Here is an 18,197-nt window from a genome sequence, read left to right as displayed (position 1 = left end):
GAGGCAGGAGAACATGATTCGTGGTCATATACTTTCCATTACCAAGCCGAAAATAATTCCTCAATCGGATTGAGAAAAGAGGAATACGGGGCCAGGTATAAAACTGTGAAATTATTGTGGTTGGTAAATCAGTTCACCAACCAATTATTGTGGTTGGTGAACCAGAACCAGTTCACCGACCACAAGTTCTTCAGGGCCTCACAAGAATCCAAACAAATGATCTCTCTAGTATTAAATACTAATAATTTCTGCAGTAAACACAGTCAAACAACATTTTCCCCACTTTCACCCCAAATTCCTGTACCCAGAAAGCAGTAATCCTGAATCACAGATTTTTTTTTTATTCCACTGTGTACAAAAAATGCATTCTGCCATTCTGGTCAATTAGCTTTCCACCATATTACATCTTTATTACAATGTCAAAGCAAGCACGTTTATTTATATAGCACAATTCATACATAGTAGCAATTCAATGTGTTTTACAATGAAACGAAAAATATAAAAATGCAATAGAATTAAAACAGATTTTTACAATTCTCTAACTTGGCTGTCTCCAGGGGGACTGTACATGAACTTCAACACCCCGGTATCTCAATCCTCGCATTCCAGTGCTAGAATGAACCCGTCAGTCCCTTTGTGAGATCATCTTTACATCGATGTCTTACTCAGCTGTCTCCAGGGGGAAATTCATGCCATGTCTGTACATGCATTTAATATTCGTCCTCAATGAATTTACAGTTCCCAGAACTGTTTACTGCACCACCCTGGTATCTCAATCCTCGCGCTCCAGCTCTTGGATAAACTTGTCAGTCCTTTTGTGAGATAATACCCTACATCGATGGCTAAACAGCAGCACAATAACGTGCATTATCCGTCATTAGCAGAGTGTTACATTTACACAGAGGTTATTCCTCTGATAGCACCAGAACTTGCATTACAGAAAATGATTGGTAAAAAATAGCTAATTATAAATATAATAATGAAATTAATCAAAGAAAGAGAGAACTATAAAATACATCATAGTAATCAAGGTGCTTCACAAAGAAAAGGTAAAAATAGAAAAATACTATAGAAAACAAATAAAACATTAAAAAGCAGCATAATAATGAAATGGAGATAGAAATACAAAGTTTCTCTCGTTTTATTGAGAAAATAAACAAACACAATATAATTAATAGTACTTCACAGACACACCACTGGAAATGTTAAGACAAACAATACTTTTTCCTCAAACTTTATTCTCGTACATATAAAGACACAGCTTTAACATTTGCATAAGGATTTAGATGGGGGAAAGCTGGTAATCTTGCAACAATATCGGTTCCCTCAAATGATTTGGACAGACAATTTCTGATCTAAAAAAGAAATACAAAAATGATTACTGCAAAACCCTACTTTATGTTTAGGACTAACCCTTTTTTTACATATGTTGAATAATTGAGCTACTTACATTACAACTGTCTCTGTATCCTCAAAGGACACTTCCTCCACCGTCTCCACCTCGACTCCTACCATCATTGTCTTCCTCACTGGGAAGTATAATTGGTTGATCAGAGAAGTATATTAGCTCAGATGGCAGCTATAGTGAATCACTATGATAAGCCACAATAAGAATAAGCACATGGACAGACACAAACACTTACCCCCAAAATGTATGAAAGGAGAACCAGCCCAACTGTGGCAACATCTTCCTGGTCTACTCTGTCCATGCACACAAACACAGCCATGGCCCTCTGTCCTGTGGCTCCCCCAGTTCATTCCTAAACAATGCTGGGATGGTTCATCTCCATTAACACCATTCAAGGAGGGCTGGTGTGCTGGGAGAACCATCCACATATCAGCGCCGATCTGCCCTGTGTCACTTTGGCTTTGAATGTTAACTAGCTCACTGGGGACAGTAGCAAAGGGACTCTCAGAACCGGCCCAGCGGGTCTGAACAAACTCTTGGGGGAGGTCATGGCCACCTGAAGAAGGACAGTGGAAGGACAGAACACAATATTACTTTTTTAAATATGTAATACGTCTTTTTATAGTGAATTGTAAAACAAAAAAATAGCATTATTTCTATGTGTTGGATCACACTTTTAATAAGGCTACTAAAAAGGTATGACAGAGAATACAGAAGAGTGGATAGCTGAGAGGGGGGGGGCTAGAGATGGAGGAGAGGTAATATGCTGAGAGAGGGGAGGGCTAGAGATGGAGGAGAGGTAATATTCTGAGAGAGGGGAGGGCTAGTGATGGAGGAGTGGTAATATGCTGAGAGAGGGGAGGGCTAGAGATGGAGGAGTGGTAATATTCTGAGAGAGGGGAGGGCTAGAGATGGAGGAGTGGTAATATGCTGAGAGAGGGGAGGGCTAGAGATGGAGGAGTGGTAATATGCTGAGAGAGGGGAGGGCTAGAGATGGAGGAGAGGTAATATGCTGAGAGAGGAGGTAAGGGCTAAAGATGGAAGAGAGGTAATATGCTGAGAGAGGAGGTTGGGGCTAGAGATGGAGGAGAAGTACTATGCTGAGAGAGGAGGGGAGGACGAGAGAGGGAGGAGAAGTACTATGTTGAAAGAGGAGGGGGGGTTATGGATGGAGGAGGAGTAATATACTGAGAAAGGAGGGGAGGGCTAGAGATGGAGAAGTACTATGCTGTGAGAGGAGTTGAGGGTGAGAGATGGAGGAGAAGTACTATGCGGAGAGAGGAGGTGAGGGCTAGAAATGGAGAAGTACTATGCTGAGAGAGGAGGTGAGGGCGAGAGATGGAGGAGAAGTACTATGCTGAGAGAGGAGGTGAGGGCGAGAGATGGAGGAGAAGTACTATGCTGAGAGAGGAGGTGAGGGCGAGAGATGGAGGAGAAGTACTATGCTGAGAGAGGAGGTGAGGGCGAGAGATGGAGGAGAAGTACTATGCTGGGCCATGAGATGGGATGACTTGGAGTAGGAGCATGTGTTGGTGGGGTTCTGTGGGACTGTCAAATTTCTGGTGCTCCATCTGTCTTTTCATCCTGCCAATGGCACTGCTGAGTTTGGGCAAGGTTCCTAGTCACAAATCATCCTCCCACTTTAGCAAAGACTATGGGAGTGGCAGAAAAAGCGAAGCCAGAGCAGGAACATTAGGAATACACCATACTAATTGATGGAAATCAGCATCAACCCTGTTTTTTTTCAGGTAGACAATATATGCAATTTTTAAACAAACCTAAATTAGAAGAAAAAAAGTTGAAACAGACATGCCATGGAAGAGTCACCCAACACACTAACTATTTTGCGTGACAAACCTGTACTTTCAGAATGAGAGACTGCAACATTCACACTATCACAACTCCATCTGACCTGGACTGTTGCAACAGATTGTTGGATGCTCCCCGGGCGAAATGTCATGCTCTTCCTCTTCTTCCTCCTCGTCATACTCCCATTGTCTCGGGTGTGCTGTGACAAGACCACCCAGGTGCCTGGGGTGGCGGATATGTGCCCCATCAGACCCCCACCTGTTATGGTTCTGTCCAAACATCTCAGTCAGACCTTGTATACAAAGGTACAGAAGAATCCTAGTCACTGAGAGCTAGGAGGTGGATGAGACAGGCTCTTCCATGGACTGGAGCTGAGTGTTACAGCAGTGCCCTCTGATCCTATCAGCCTCTGAACGGCTTTTCAGTGGAGTCACGATTTAGAATTTCCTGTCCAGATAGGAAGTGCATCACAATGGTTCTGAAACAGCAGTGTTTCTGGCCTTGTATAATAATGACATAATGATGACACTTGGGGGTCCAACTGATTTACAGTAAAAGACGAAAGTACAATACGTGCTTACATATAAACAAAATACTTGGTAAGACTAAAAATATACATTACCAAATGTTTGGGGTCACTTAGAAATGTAATTCTTTCCATGAAAAAGTTTAAATATGTTTAAAAAGGAAACAGAGAAATTATAGTACAGTACTTTCACTTGTTACACCTCAGATCTGTAGATCGACTCCACAACTCTTTAATCAGGCCCACTCTATTACTCTGTAAGTAAGCTTTGAGAATTGTTGGAAAATAGAATGAAAATGTGTACTCGCTCCTTAAAGTTGCTCTGGATAAGAACGTGATGAATTACTGAAACGTACTGTAGGCATCATTACATTTCTCTTCGATGATAAACATTATTTGTACATGATTGGCAGGTAACTGGTCACATGTTAACGCAAGGCCAATCGGAGAATAGTGCGCTGACCTAGTCGAAGAACATCAATTATTTTAAAAGAAACACAACAATGATTTCTGGAGTGTACCATTTAGGAAACTTGCTCGAGATTTAAATTCAAAACGTACTCTGACAAATGTTTATACAATTAAGCTACATCGACTACTTTAGTCCAAATTAAAGTTCCCACAAAAATGCGTATAATCCCTCCCTTGTCTTTTAAATAGCCGGACAACCGACACGCCCTTGGCCATTACGCCTTTACAGTCAAAGATAAACGAAGAGGCAGAATATCTATTCAGCTAGTATCAACGTTTTATTCTTAGTAATGAGTTATCCGGGATATGGTGCGCCCCAGGGTGGATATGCAGGAGGGGTAAGATCAATATAACAGACACGTCGTTTTTAAATTCCGTATTTATACTGATAGGACGATGAATGGGTATGTTAGCCCGTGCATGTGTCCGGAAGTAGATTTGGTAGGCTGAACATCTAATCGCTCTACTTTTCTTACATTAATCACGTCCCTATGCCTACACTCGCAGCGTGTTTCCAATACAGTATACAACCTTGTTTTACGTTAGGCGTGGTGGGCAAGCTGCGTAGACCCTCTTTTTGTTAGAATTCTGCCAACAGTACTAACGATGACGTCATTAGGATATTGTAGTGAGGAAACCTTCAGAGAAAAAACTCCAATGTCAATTTATTGCAAAGTGTACAATTCGTTCTAAAGATGAAGTGTGAAGATACGTTTTCTAATGAATATAAATACCAAATAACAGAAGAATTACATGGGTTTAAAATAAAATAATTTACACAACAATATTAGAGCATAAAAGTTGCAAGACTCTATACTTGAATTTGGCCATGGCAAATCGCCTTATATATATATAAAAAAAACTAGATGTTGTGAAGTGGAACACGTTATTGGAGAATTACTCACTAGGGTGTGCAGAATCAATATAAAGCGTCAATTCATGGGGGATAATAGAGGGTATAGCCAGCAGCACTTTCTTAGCCACCCGCTCAATTTGCTTCAGTGCAAGACTAGCCAAATTTGGCCTATACAAATCGCTTTATAACCAAATAACTAGTAAGTGCTGCTGGATATACCCTCTTGACAATTATTATGGATTATTTTGACCCTAGTGAGAAATGTTTTTTATTATAAGGCAATTAGGTTACAATCCAGTCTGTACGTTGACTGTTCCAATGTTGTTCTTAATTCTTGCTTTCGACTACAAGTCACAACAAGTTTTAACCCACATTGCCATGCATTTCAATGCTGGATTTTATTTTAAAAGAATGCTACCAAGCATACTATCCTGCTGCTAGCAGAATGCTAGTATTGTTGTTATGGTCCTGCTCCATATTAGAACAAATATCCTCTTTGGAAGGGGAGTTCTGAGTTTATCGAATGATTAGCAATGTCTTTATAAGCGAACGTCATAATAGGTATAAGTTGTTTATGCTAAAAGCAACGGTTGTGATATTGCGAATATAAATGCATTAAGGCTAATATCGATGCATCACGGTGTGCCTAGAATCAGCACTTTGTGATATTTAAAATGTTCCACAAATTCACAAGATGCCTTTTTGGTATTATAAACTGATTACCACATCGGTTATTAATTTAAAAGCTGTGATTTCAAGGTATACGGTCTGGTGGTTTGAATCCTAAACGCTGATATTGTGGTAGATGAGATAACATCGAATCACTTCTTACTGCTCTCATTGTGTTGGTAACCGGTTTATATGTAAGGAACAAGGCACAAGGGGTATATTGCCAATATACAGTACCTTGTTTAAGAGCTGTATTGTGCCTAAGAACGGCTCTTAGCCGTTGGCCATATACCACACACCTTGTGCTTTATTGCTTACATATTCCAGGGCTTTCACTGAGGAAATGTCAAATTAACAGCATTTTCAGTAGTAAACGAGTTAAGCTATTATTTTCCGACGAAACCAGTTTTAGGCTTACATATAAAAAAACATCAGTGTGTTCATTTTGACAGTTTGTAGCAAAAGATAATATATTTTGGGTTTTTTGAAAATCAAGCAAAATTGCTCTAGAGCCTCACAGGATCACAGCCTCACAGGACAATTCTGGGGTTAACTGGAATGAGGCAAACATCAGATTTTGAGAGATTTTACATCAGTATCCCAGGATAGGGGTGCAGTCATGGTGCAACTTCATTCCGGGAGGATACATAGGTCCAACAATCTGAAAACATGATTGGACCCCAGTTGCTGATATAATAGCTTTGACATACTCCCTTGTTGTTGCAGCCCAAAGTACATAATGACACTCCTACTGACTGCAATGAATAATCTAAATGACACTCAAGTACTTTTAGCCCCTTGAACTCTGCAGAAGTGAATGCACTGATTTGTCTATTGTTTATAGACCATAATACACACTGATATTTTATCACTAATTTAACTTTTGATCAAACAGGTCTTGTCACGTTAGAACTTTTTCAGAACTGATCCGAATGATCAAAGATTAATTACTGGAAAATCTGAATTGGGCTATCTGTTTACATGCAGCTGTAGTAACGCTCTCTCACTCTCTCTCACAGTATGGCGGTGCCCCTGCAGGTGGTCCTGGTTTCGGAGGATTCCCTGGTCAGCAGCAGGATCCTCTCTATGGATATTTTACCGCTGTTGCTGGCCAGGTATTTGGGCTTTCAGCTTGAAGAGTTGTGCTTGTTGCATACTGTAGTGGCTAAGTATCTTTGCATTGTTCTGTTAATACTTTTTTTCCATCTCTCTTGGCATTGTTATGTTAATACTTGTTTTCCTTCTCTCTTGGCATTGTTCTGTTAATACTGGTTTTCCCTCTCTCTTGGCATTGTAAGGATGGACAGATATCAGCAGAGGAGCTCCAGCAATGCCTCACACAGGCTAACTTCTCCGGTGGCTACAAACGTAAGTGTGGCACCATGTAACGTCACGTGACAATAAGGAACCACTGCCCTTGTATTTTCCTGACAGTAGTTTAAATGAATGTGTTATTTCTGACAGCGTTTAACCTGGAGACCTGCAGACTAATGATCAACATGCTGGACGTATCCTTGACTACATCACTTTTATTTTGAAAATACTATGGTCAAACTAGCTACCTTTAATACACAAAGAGGGCCGTTGCATGCATAGTGCCATAAAGTTAGAATGTCAGTTTTTATTGATATAACAGGGAATATGCATCAGTGACCATTGCTTGTGCAAAAGGTGTGTATAAAGTTCCCTCACATTCAATGGATTTTGCTTCAATCTTGCAAATAAAATCAGCTGAAGTCGGGATCGCGCCTACCACAGTCTGAAGATTCCAAATCAAAATAGGTGGTCTATTTACTCTGTCTGATACTCTGCTGGTCATCTTGCATGCGGTTGCTAAACCCACCCATCACCCCAGCCTCCACCTGTTGGTTTTGTGTCCTTCTGCGGGGTGATTGGTAATGCATATGCTCAGTGCCATCGGTGTTGCTATTTTAATGTTAGAGTGTTAACTTTATTAGTAGTGTATTGTATGCAACATCATGTGATGGCGGTGAGTTACTCCAAAGGAACAGAACCTAACTCCAAGACATTGTATGTGTACTGTTTTTCTAATAATGGTTAAATGAAGACGTGGCGTTTCCTGTCTGAACCATGATTATTCAGGAAAAACCTATAGCTGTGTGCATTCATGTTTGTGAAGTCACTGCCTTTCGTAATCCTTCACTGAAGCAAAACCTCAGCGAGACATGTCCTGTACTATGGGCTTCAATGAATTCAAGGAGCTATGGGCCGTGCTCAACGGCTGGAAGCAGCACTTCATGTCCATTGACCGCGACCAAAGTGGGACCGTGGATTCTCAAGAGATGCAGCAGGCTGTCAATTCCATGGGTATGTGCAAGCAAAAAGGGTGTATTTGTTTCCCGTTCATGTGCATCCCCAATAAATGAATGGCTATTTGATAGAGAAAATGACGTTCATATTTATCATGCATGTTGGTGTGCTACAGGCTACAGGCTCAGCCCACAAACCATGACCTGCATCGTCAAGAGATTCAGTTCTCAGGGGAAGATCACCTTTGATGACTATGTTGCTTGTTGTGTGAAACTCAGGACTTTGACTGGTGAGTGGCTCCCGTTTTGATCAGTATGACCTCTGTACATGACCACTGTACATGACCACTGTGTCTTCTTTGATCATGTTTGTTTGGTTGTTACAGGTTTGTTCAGAAAGCGGGACCAAGCTGGACAGGGAATGGCTGCATTTGCATATGATGATGTAAGTTTAAAAAATTGCTGATTTTGTTTTAATCTACTTCCTTGTTCAAAACCCTAAGTGTATATTACTCTTACTCTCTCTCTCCCTCAGTTCATCCAGTGCACAATGAGTACATAAGAGATGAAGCAGAATAAACAAGGGCAATTACCACTTTCAACTCATTCCATAACTTTGACAATTTAGCATGTGCTTTGTTTTCTTTGAGGTGGGAATGAAATTGCACACTTTTTGTACTGAAATTCCAAAAATGAATTTACAGTGAAGGATGTTCCTTTAATAACATTTATAGAAAACTAGAATATTAGCTTTAGCTACTGTGCCTATAAACCTCCAAATGCCTAATGATTGGTTGTATTCCTATATTGTTTCATGTAGTTTTGCATTGTGAAGAATCTTCCACATACTAATAATGTACATACTAAGATGAATAAAACTTGTTATAATAAACATTTTGTTTTATTAAGTCTGGGGGAAAATTCATGAGATAGGAAGATTCATAAGATCATTCATAGAATGATTGGTAGTGAACACAGCATTTCACCACATTTAGGGCCACTCTACAGTAATAGTATGAATTATTGAATAAAAGTTTAATGTAATTGCTAAGTCCCTTGATTAAGTTTTGGAATAGGATGGGAACAGAACTGGGAATAGAGAGCTCCACCCTACTCCTTTTGAGATGTATGAATGCATCTATGGGTCTCACATCCCCTTCCCTGCAGACATAAGATGCTAACACAAAGGCCCACATTATCATGTGTAACTCATCCATCACTTCTGTCCATGTATTCCTTAATTTTTGTCTTCAATGACAAAAGAGGAACTGGCAGGTAAATCTGTAGCACAAACTAGTTATGATTCAGTTATGCACAGTAACCTCTGGTCAGCTCAAAAAGGTTGACACTAAAAGTACTAGAAGACAAAGGAAATCCCAGAAGTGGCTTTCCCATAGACAAAAGTCTCTGCGCCCAAAACAAATAAAAAATTCCAGCATTTTTGTAATTTATGGGATAGCTTTTATTGCTGCAAGAGCAATGGGTTAGATTCTAAACCCCTGCTGCACTGGAGACAACAGACTGGAGACAACAGCAGTGGACCAGACTGGAGACAACAGCAGTGGGTCAGACTGGAGACAGCAGCAGTGGGTCAGACTGGAGACAACAGCAGTGGGCCAGACTGGAGACAACAGACTGGAGACAACAGCAGTGGGCCAGACTGGAGACAACAGCAGTGGGCCAGACTGGAGACAACAGACTGGAGACAACAGCAGTGGGCCAGACTGGAGACAACTGCAGTGGGTCAGACTGGAGACAGCAGCAGTGGGTCAGACTGGAGACAACAGACTGGAGACAGTAGCAGTGGGTCAGACTGGAGACAACAGACTGGAGACAGCAGCAGTGGGTCAGACTGGAGACAACAGCAGTGGGTCAGATTAAAAAATGTGCACTGGAGACAGCAGCTAAGATTGCAAGAACACCTTGTAGACTGTACTTTGATAAAATAAACAAAAGATAGTCTTTTCACATATTAAAAAGAAGCTGATTGCTTAAGACGCAGCAAACTACAGAAGTTAGGGACCCAGTTGTCTTTCATGGCTTCCTGAGACCATGTGTCCATTAGGAATTCAAAGATGAGGTGTCCTTCAACATCAATAAGAGGTTCTCTATCATACTCATGTCCTCTCCTTAATACAACCCATAATAGCATCTTGCATTCTCATTTAATGTGCTGAATAGGAAATAAGACGGGAGTAAGGGGTATACAATTTAGATTTTCTCAAGACCGATGTTCAGGTATCAGATGTAAACAGTACCCAATGAAAAATTTTATTTAAATCTCCCAATTTTATAACCTAAAATAAAGCATCTGAAGTAATCTTCAGTTGAATCAGCCATAGAACACACATGAAACTACAACAAGGCTTTTATTCAAAAAATGAATTTTATAAGTAATTAAGATGCATACTTATGTAAATAGATAATGCTGATAAACAGTGGAAGAAACATGCTAAGAGGGTAAAACATATTTTGCCAGCGGACCACATTCACTATTCACTGCGTCTTCAAGGGCGCAGACATTTTTCTTCATATTTCCTGGTCTTGAGAATGTGCTAAAGATGTCCTTAATCCAGTTTCCCAATCCTGGTCCTCGGGACCCAAAGGGGTGCACATTTTTGTTTTTGCCCAAGCACTCACACACCTGATTCAAATGTTACCCTACCACTAACACACTTGATTGACATAATCAACCTATCATCAGGTCTTTAATTTGGATCAGGTGTGTGAGTGCTAGGGCAAAAACAAAAACATGCACCCCTTTGGGTCCCGAGGACCAGGATAGGGAAACGCTGTGTAATCTTTAACTTGTTTTTGTTAAACCACCAACACTGAATGGGCTTGCTGACAGGACGGAACCGGACCGCGGGCCTTGAGATTCACACATGTACTAAAGCCATTGTGTCATATAGACTCAGGTGTGTATGTCCTTTTTTCCTTCTCAAAAAACAAAACAATAAATGCATGATCACTGCTTACAATGGAAGATAAAATCCTTGAAGGCCTTTATTGCCATCGATATCTGAATGAACAGAAACTATTCGTGTGTGAGTGTACCACTTTGTGAGCTCAAAGCAGAAAGTTTTGTTAGCTTGATTTAACATGACATAGTATAAGGGCTTGTTTGATGTCCACCAATTAATTCCACATTTCTACCCCATGTACAGTTCTCGGCTCTTTGAGTCTGTTAGTTGGCAGCATGGGGGTTGTTGATGGGGCATCCCCATCTCTGTTCTAGTTGGCGGGGTGGGGGGGTCCCTCTGGGATGAGGGACGTGACGAAGGTGCGGATGAAGGACCAGGCGGAAGCCAGAAAGCCCGGGTGGCGGGGGCTTGTGGGGGTGCCAGGGTCATCTGGGCCTTCTTCTCCACTGTCACCATCCTCATCCTCCAGGCCTTCATCCATAATCCGCTCCTGAGAGAGAAACAGGATGAGACAAAGAAAGTATAAGAGGAGCGTCAGCTTGAAAAGCAGAAACAGTACAGAACAACCTGGACAGTGAAATAACCACACAGAATCATGTTGGAACTCTCACCATCTCCTGGAGGTCCTGGTGTCTCTCTGCCTGCTCCTGATGACCCAACCCTCCTCCTCGCCTCTGGTTCTGGAAGTCTGGTCTGAAAGGGAACCAACCCGCCTGGTGCCTGGATCACAGACAGTTTGTGTGTCACACACAGAAGACCAGCGTCCTTTAAATGGTTCATTGGTCAAAGAACTGATGAGAACTCACAAGTAGACCATTAGCATGGCACCGATCACCATGGCAAAGCGGCTAAAGGAAGAGTAGAAATACACGATGCTGAGCAAAATGGCGGCGCGGGACACCGTGTACATCCAGTCCAGCCAATCACGGTTCAACTCATCCTCATTAAGCACAGCCCCGCCCTGCGCATTCATCTGGATGTTGGGATTGGCCGGCCTGTCCTCAGGGATGGGGTTAGGGGCGGGATTTGGCCCGAGAGGAGCCGGGGGCTCATTGGGCTGTGCAGGTTCGGGGGAGAGGGTGGGACTGGAGGAATAAGGAGGAGTGGAGGGGGGCTGGGAAGCTGCCACTGCTGCTTGACTGAGTGGTGTGGGGAGAAATAAAGAGAAAGACAATATTACTGGATTAACCCCAGTGACCAAATGTATTTCCTATCCGCAGAAGTCTTGTGTCTTCAGAAGTCGTTAGGGTTGGCTTTGTAACTTACTATTGCAGGTAGTAGTGGCGTGCATACATCTGTTGCCACCAGAGCACCTGCATGGACATGTACATGGGCTGGGGGGAGACACCTGCAGCTGTACCTCCCCCCTGTACAGGGACCTGGGTCCCATCTGGCCTGTGGAGAAACAACACACATTAAACATTAAGCTTCTAAACCGAAATTCAAGTTCACCCAATTCCCTAGTCCCATCAGACGACAAGGACAATGCTGACCATTGCGTTATTCCAGTGGAGGTAGGGTTTGGAGAGTTGAACGGTGGGAATCCTCCACGATGCCGGAGTCCATCATAACTTCCTGCTATTGAGGAGGATGCGGGCTGTCTGTCCTGATTTAGTGTTGGAGCTTGGGAATTGGAGCCAGTAGTTTCTGAACTCTTGGGTGACAAGACACACACCAATCCAAAAACAGGAAAGAGGATCACAATATTGCAATAGCCCTTGTCTGATAGCATAAGGATTTAATGGCCATGAAAAAGGACAGCAGCAAAGGCATCTAAACAATACATTCCAAGGCACCAGGTAGAAATGTAATCTACAGACCACAAACATCTCTGTATTCAACAAGAACACAGTGTTATTTGTTCTATACATTTCATTTCCATCTCTGTGAAAGAATGAGCTCCAAAGAATGATTCCACATCAGTGGTCATACCATGGCGCTGGGGTCAGAGGTCACAGGGGCGGGGCTGCCAGGCATGGGTGACACTGGGGGGGTTCGCGAGGCACATACCAGGTGCATCATGTGATACCCATCCTGCTGTAAGTGGAAATGGACGGTGGGTGAGGGACAATGGGGAGGGGTGGGGCAGGGAACAGGCTAGAATTCAGAAACAAAGCCAACCTTTGCTATCTTGCTTACGACATCAGATTCAGCTATTGTTACAGGGTCAGTCCCTTCTGTCTCACATGCACACAATCGCTCTCACAGACACAAAAGGCTGTAGGGGCCCTGTTGACTGGGAGTCTGTTATACTGAGTCAGTATTCTGTGATACCAAAAAAACAGACAAGGTTTATGGTGGACTTCACCTTCCTTAGGACATCCCTCAGCTGTAGGTGGTCCTGGAGGAGCTGTCCCGAGTACACCAGGCGCTGATCCTCTGATGACTGAGAAGGCAACACAACTACTGTCAGTCTGAGAAGGCAACACAACTACTGTCAGTCTGAGAAGGCAACACAACTACTGTCAGTCTGAGAAGGCAACACAACTACTGTCAGTCTGAGAAGGCAACACAACTACTGTCAGTCTGAGAAGGCAACACAACTACTGTCAGTCTGAGAAGGCAACACAACTACTGTCAGTCTGAGAAGGCAACACAACTACTGTCAGTCTGAGAAGGCAACACAACTACTGTCAGTCTGAGAAGGCAACACAACTACTGTCAGTCTGAGAAGGCAACACAACTACTGTCAGTCTGAGAAGGCAACACAACTACTGTCAGTCTGAGAAGGCAACACAACTACTGTCAGTCTGAGAAGGCAACACAACTACTGTCAGTCTGAGAAGGCAACACAACTACTGTCAGTCTGAGAAGGCAACACAACTACTGTCAGTCTGAGAAGGCAACACAACTACTGTCAGTCTGAGAAGGCAACACAACTACTGTCAGTCTGAGAAGGCAACACAACTACTGTCAGTCTGAGAAGGCAACACAACTACTGTCAGTCTGAGAAGGCCTAATTGTTGCAAAATAAACTGCTACAGCAGGTGGACTGCAGCTCTTGACCAAGTTGAAAAGAAAACACTGTTTCTATAAGTTTACATGAGGAGCAGGTTCTGTGGGTGCGTTGTATCTAGGAAAACCCTGAAACCCGTGGGCCAAACCAAAATACTGCAGTCAGATGTAACTTGATTGGGCCACTGAGTGGTTTAAGGCCGCCTGTCAGTACAGCGGAGTCAATGAGGCCAGGAGTCTGCATCCCGGTCGCAGACAACCGACAGTGCCTGGGGGGCTTCCAGAGGGCCGTGAAAATTGGCGCAGCAGTCCAGGGTTGGCCATACAGATGTCCAACAAGGCTGCCTTTTCTCAACACGCTCTGGCGACTACCATGGTAGGTCAGGTTTCTGAAAGATCAGGAGGTTGTTGGCCAGGGAATTGGCTATCCTCCAAGCCCATGTGGCAAAGGACTTCCTGGTTGAGTGGTCAGCGACACTTAGGAGGCAAGATAGGCATCGGAGGACTCACAAACTTCCACACACCCGTACAACATGAAATATGTTGAGATGACACTAGGCCAGAACTACAATGCACAATCCAGTTGGACATCAACAAAGTGGTACGGGAGAAAACAAAAAGGGTTCATTGACCACAACATCCACATTGGGCAATGACCACCTCAGTCTCTGTTCTCGAATCCCATTGAAAAGTGCAGTTTGAATTGTTAAGGGCAGTCCGTAAATTGCAGTCAGAAGGATCTCACACATTTCAGACAAGTCACTATGAAGGAATGGTCTAAGATCCCTTCAAATGTGTTCTCCAATCTTATGAAAAAATATAGGAAAAGGCTCAGCGCTGATGTAAATTTAGACATTATATATTTTGGTTGATTCCCTTGAATATATTACACAAGTTGGAAAACGTTAAGTCTCATCGCCAGTGTTATTTTTTTTAATGCAGCTGTTTTGCTCACCTTTATCAAATGTAACCAATACATTTTGTTATTGTTTTGTTTTACATGATGTAGCAAACCACTAAATGTATCATGTATGTACACATAGATCTATGTAAAAAATAGCATTTATTTAAACCCCCAAAATGTGAATGAAAAGGTGGGAGAGAACCCACTATGTCCCTCATCGGGGAAGGGGAAATCCAACACCCACTCACCGGCTTGCTTGGGTACACATTAGAGATGTGACTCTTCAGTTTCTCCACCGTCCAGTTGAGAAAACAGTTTATCGTCTGGTCGTCATACTTCTGGTTGGGGGCCTTGATGACTAAGGTAACAGGACTGTCAACTGCGCCTGAGTCCATGGTTCATATTAATGGGGGGAATCTTAGGATTTTTGTTGAGGGACAGGAAAAGTAAGGATTTGCCTCCTACAAGTGAGGCAAAAGATTCCCTCAGATCCTCATCCTTGCAACCCCAACTCCAGCTTAGAAAAATTATGTTGTGGACAAGGTCATTTCCCCTCTAAATAACTGTCATTTGTGGGTTGACAGACTCTTGCCTGGTGGGGATCTTCTTCCCACTGCAATAGTGAAGCAGCTATCTTTCGTGGGTTTCTGTCAAATAAAAAGAAAGTCATTGAAAAACTTATTATTATATTGAACTTGAAATTATGGCAGCATCTCTCAGCCAACTTGAAAAAGTCAAGATGTCTTCCAAACCACAACCTATGCTGTTATGGTTCTTATTCACACAGCTTGAAAAAAGAGGAAACCTATAACGGACCCCTTGCAGGTTGGAAATAGTGCACTTTACGGCCTTCTAAGCCACCACGAGTTGCTAGAGTGCGATTAGGCAAAGTAACCATATTCCATTACTAAACTCTCAAACACGGATGTTGCTGGCCAACTGTAACGCACTGCGTGAGACCCCTGGGATAGAAAACGAACACTTCACAGTGAGGATTTAGATGAATTCCTCAACACAGCATTTTAGTTTTACGTTCAAGCTATGAATATTAAAGGATTTGCTGGCAAATACATTGACTTACCAACAGTCGTACTTGTCCTGTTCAACCGCTGTACTTGAGAGGGTTTCAATTCATACTTTTAATAAGGTTTATGTAACACAAACACTAACTTTCTGTTCTACAGAATCCCAGTTCATCTATAAAAACGGCTTCCAATCCAAATTTGATTGTCGGACATACCTTACTTGGTAAACTGGAATTCAAATGGCCCAAACGATATTGGTTAAATACCTTCCACAATTGATTTTATTAAAATATATTTATTTTGTGAACGCACATGAAGGACCGCAGTTGTACAGGACAAAAAATAAAAGGTATCTAGGCGTATTCAAAAAGTAGCTACATTTATCTAAGTGCCATCATCTGGTGGGGAATCAATACTGTCTCTTGCTAGCCGTAACGTTAACACTGATCGCACTTCAGATAGTAAAACTAGCTACAGAACGAAAGCGAGTTACGAGTATGCTTAGCCCAGAAGGACCCTGACAACATATTCAAAACAGATAACTTAACTCATTTTTCTCTTAAGTCAATCGCTACAAGGAAAATGAGCTGAGTTACTCAGCTACTGACATGCCCTGACCAAACCACAGACGTCCGAGACTTCAGAGCACCTGTCGCGTGGCGTCATCTTCACAGACAGCTGTCAAAACAAGCCACACACCCAGCCAGAGCGGAAGCTAGCTAGCTAACTAGCTACCTTGTTTGTTTACACTAGCCATCTAGCTAGCTACAATATTAGCTATGTATAGTTATTGCACGATATGAATTTGAGATAGCTGATAGGCTTTCGTCTCACAAATTATCTGCAATTAGCCTTTAAAGCACCCGTTAAGTTTGTAATATCAAATTACTGTTGTAACTAGCTATTCTTGCATCGACTAGCCTTCGACATGCCAATAATTGGCAAAAGATGCATTAGCTAGATAGGTAAATGACGTTTGACTATGCAACGTATAATTGTCTAGGTTATTGTCTTGACACAGGACGCTAAATGGGATGAAGATTAGAGGGCTTACTCATGAACAACGTGAACTTACTGTAGCTCTGAGTAGTTTCTATCTTTTTTTATTTTTTTTTTATTTTTTTTATTGCTCCTTCCCTGTTCGACAGGTCGGTTACGGTTGGTTATCGTCGACTGTAATACCGGAAATGACGTTTGAATCGAAACCAGCAAGGGACTGTCGACAAATGATAATACCTATATGTAACACGTAGAGCTTTGTAGAAACAAAGGTACAACAAAGGTAATTCAAAATATTGGCTTAGACCAAATAATGGTTGAAGAGGTGGCTATGGATTGATGCTGCCGCCTTAAGAATATCAAAACAACCTCATGCGATTGTCTGATTTACTAATCACCTCACAAAAATTATTTGTTTTTAGTTGATCCAAGATACATTGTGATGTGGATTCTTTAGAACACAGTAACCACAGCACCACAGATACATTTTCAACCAAAAAAAATTTGATTTTCAAAACTTCAGTCATGTCAATCTGTGAATTTAACTCTATAAGTGGATCACAGTACAGTTGCTTCCAAAAGCAGGATGGAACAATTACCCAAGAACCTGGTTAGAGAGAGATGACATAAGGGTATAGAACACTGGTTTATTACAAGCGTCAACACACACTGGAATTTCAGGCAAATAGGAGACATTGAAGCTATGCAGTATGTCAACAGACATGGAATTCTGGCATTCGCACACAAACACTAAATGTAAATGCACTGTGACAACTGCTGATGTAAAAGGGGCTTAATAAATTTGGGTCTGTAATTCAAGGAATGTAGAAGTCCAGAGGTTAAAGGGGCAGCACAGAAATATAGGAGCATCCATTATCTCTGCAGGTGGAGTCTCAAGACAACACCTGTAGCAGACAGAATAGGCATATCTGAAAATAAGAATCATTGTTACTGGGTAAATAAGCAACAAATCAGAAGCATAGTCTCCTACAATTTCATGAGTCAAGGAAAATAACATACAGCGGTCACCAAGAATGCTCACAACCGTGTGTACCACTTGGGAGACAATTGGGAGAAAAGAAAAGGCCCAGAAATCCTGACCTTGCTCTACACATCAATCCTACTCCGTCTTCTCTTGCTCCATCCCGTCTGGTTTGGGTCTGCCCGCTGCAAGGGAAAACTGCAACCTACTGTACAGTCGGCTACCACCTGCCCTCCAATAGGGTCCCAAAAGACCCTAGGGCAAGGAAGTGTGCAGGACCTCTCCCGCCAGTCATCCACAATTCCCCCCCAAAAACCTTGGCAGGCGGACATCAGGCAGGTAGTACAGGTCAGTCATAACCATGGTGTTAAGAACACCTAAACAGTCACTTTACCCATA

At 42.3% G+C, this 18,197-nt stretch overlaps 3 protein-coding genes across 5 annotated transcripts; 1 reads left to right on the top strand and 2 right to left on the bottom strand.

The window, feature by feature from the left end:
* Positions 1 to 1,123: 1,123 nt before the first annotated feature.
* On the bottom strand, positions 1,124 to 4,478 carry LOC105019251. The gene is made up of 4 exons (XM_010885282.5): positions 3,321 to 4,478; positions 1,644 to 1,964; positions 1,451 to 1,529; positions 1,124 to 1,355 (listed from the first exon to the last, which is right to left on the bottom strand). The coding sequence occupies exons 1-4, from the start codon at positions 3,496 to 3,498 to the stop codon at positions 1,283 to 1,285; spliced, it is 651 nt and encodes a 216-aa protein (XP_010883584.2). The 5' UTR covers positions 3,499 to 4,478; the 3' UTR covers positions 1,124 to 1,282.
* Positions 4,417 to 8,895, top strand: sri (sorcin). Its single transcript, NM_001303912.2, is given in 8 exon segments — positions 4,417 to 4,552; positions 6,759 to 6,854; positions 7,038 to 7,107; positions 7,204 to 7,247; positions 7,920 to 8,067; positions 8,186 to 8,299; positions 8,396 to 8,454; positions 8,545 to 8,895. Coding segments are annotated over 8 exon segments (606 nt in total). The 5' UTR covers positions 4,417 to 4,504; the 3' UTR covers positions 8,572 to 8,895.
* A 2,097-nt stretch (positions 8,896 to 10,992) lies between these two features.
* On the bottom strand, positions 10,993 to 16,989 carry herpud2 (HERPUD family member 2). Of its 3 annotated transcripts, none has more exons than XM_010885284.5 (9): positions 16,893 to 16,989; positions 15,041 to 15,439; positions 13,242 to 13,319; positions 12,866 to 12,970; positions 12,427 to 12,587; positions 12,200 to 12,328; positions 11,740 to 12,072; positions 11,545 to 11,653; positions 10,993 to 11,423 (listed from the first exon to the last, which is right to left on the bottom strand). In XM_010885284.5, exons 2-9 carry the CDS (start codon positions 15,185 to 15,187, stop codon positions 11,244 to 11,246), a joined length of 1,242 nt encoding a protein of 413 aa, XP_010883586.2. In that variant the 5' UTR covers positions 15,188 to 15,439; positions 16,893 to 16,989; the 3' UTR covers positions 10,993 to 11,243. The 3 variants fall into 3 exon arrangements, with proteins under 3 accessions (XP_010883586.2, XP_012994728.2, XP_010883588.2); XM_013139274.3 differs by lacking the exon at positions 16,893 to 16,989 and adding an exon at positions 15,874 to 16,839 and having other exon boundaries at positions 12,866 to 12,967; XM_010885286.4 differs by lacking the exon at positions 16,893 to 16,989 and adding an exon at positions 15,874 to 16,836.
* Between the last annotated feature and the right edge of the window lie 1,208 nt (positions 16,990 to 18,197).

The sequence above is a fragment of the Esox lucius genome, chromosome 20 (genome assembly GCF_011004845.1).
Source record: "Esox lucius isolate fEsoLuc1 chromosome 20, fEsoLuc1.pri, whole genome shotgun sequence".
Classification (NCBI taxonomy): Eukaryota; Metazoa; Chordata; class Actinopteri; order Esociformes; family Esocidae; genus Esox; species Esox lucius.
This window is presented reverse-complemented; position numbering and strand designations above follow the sequence as displayed.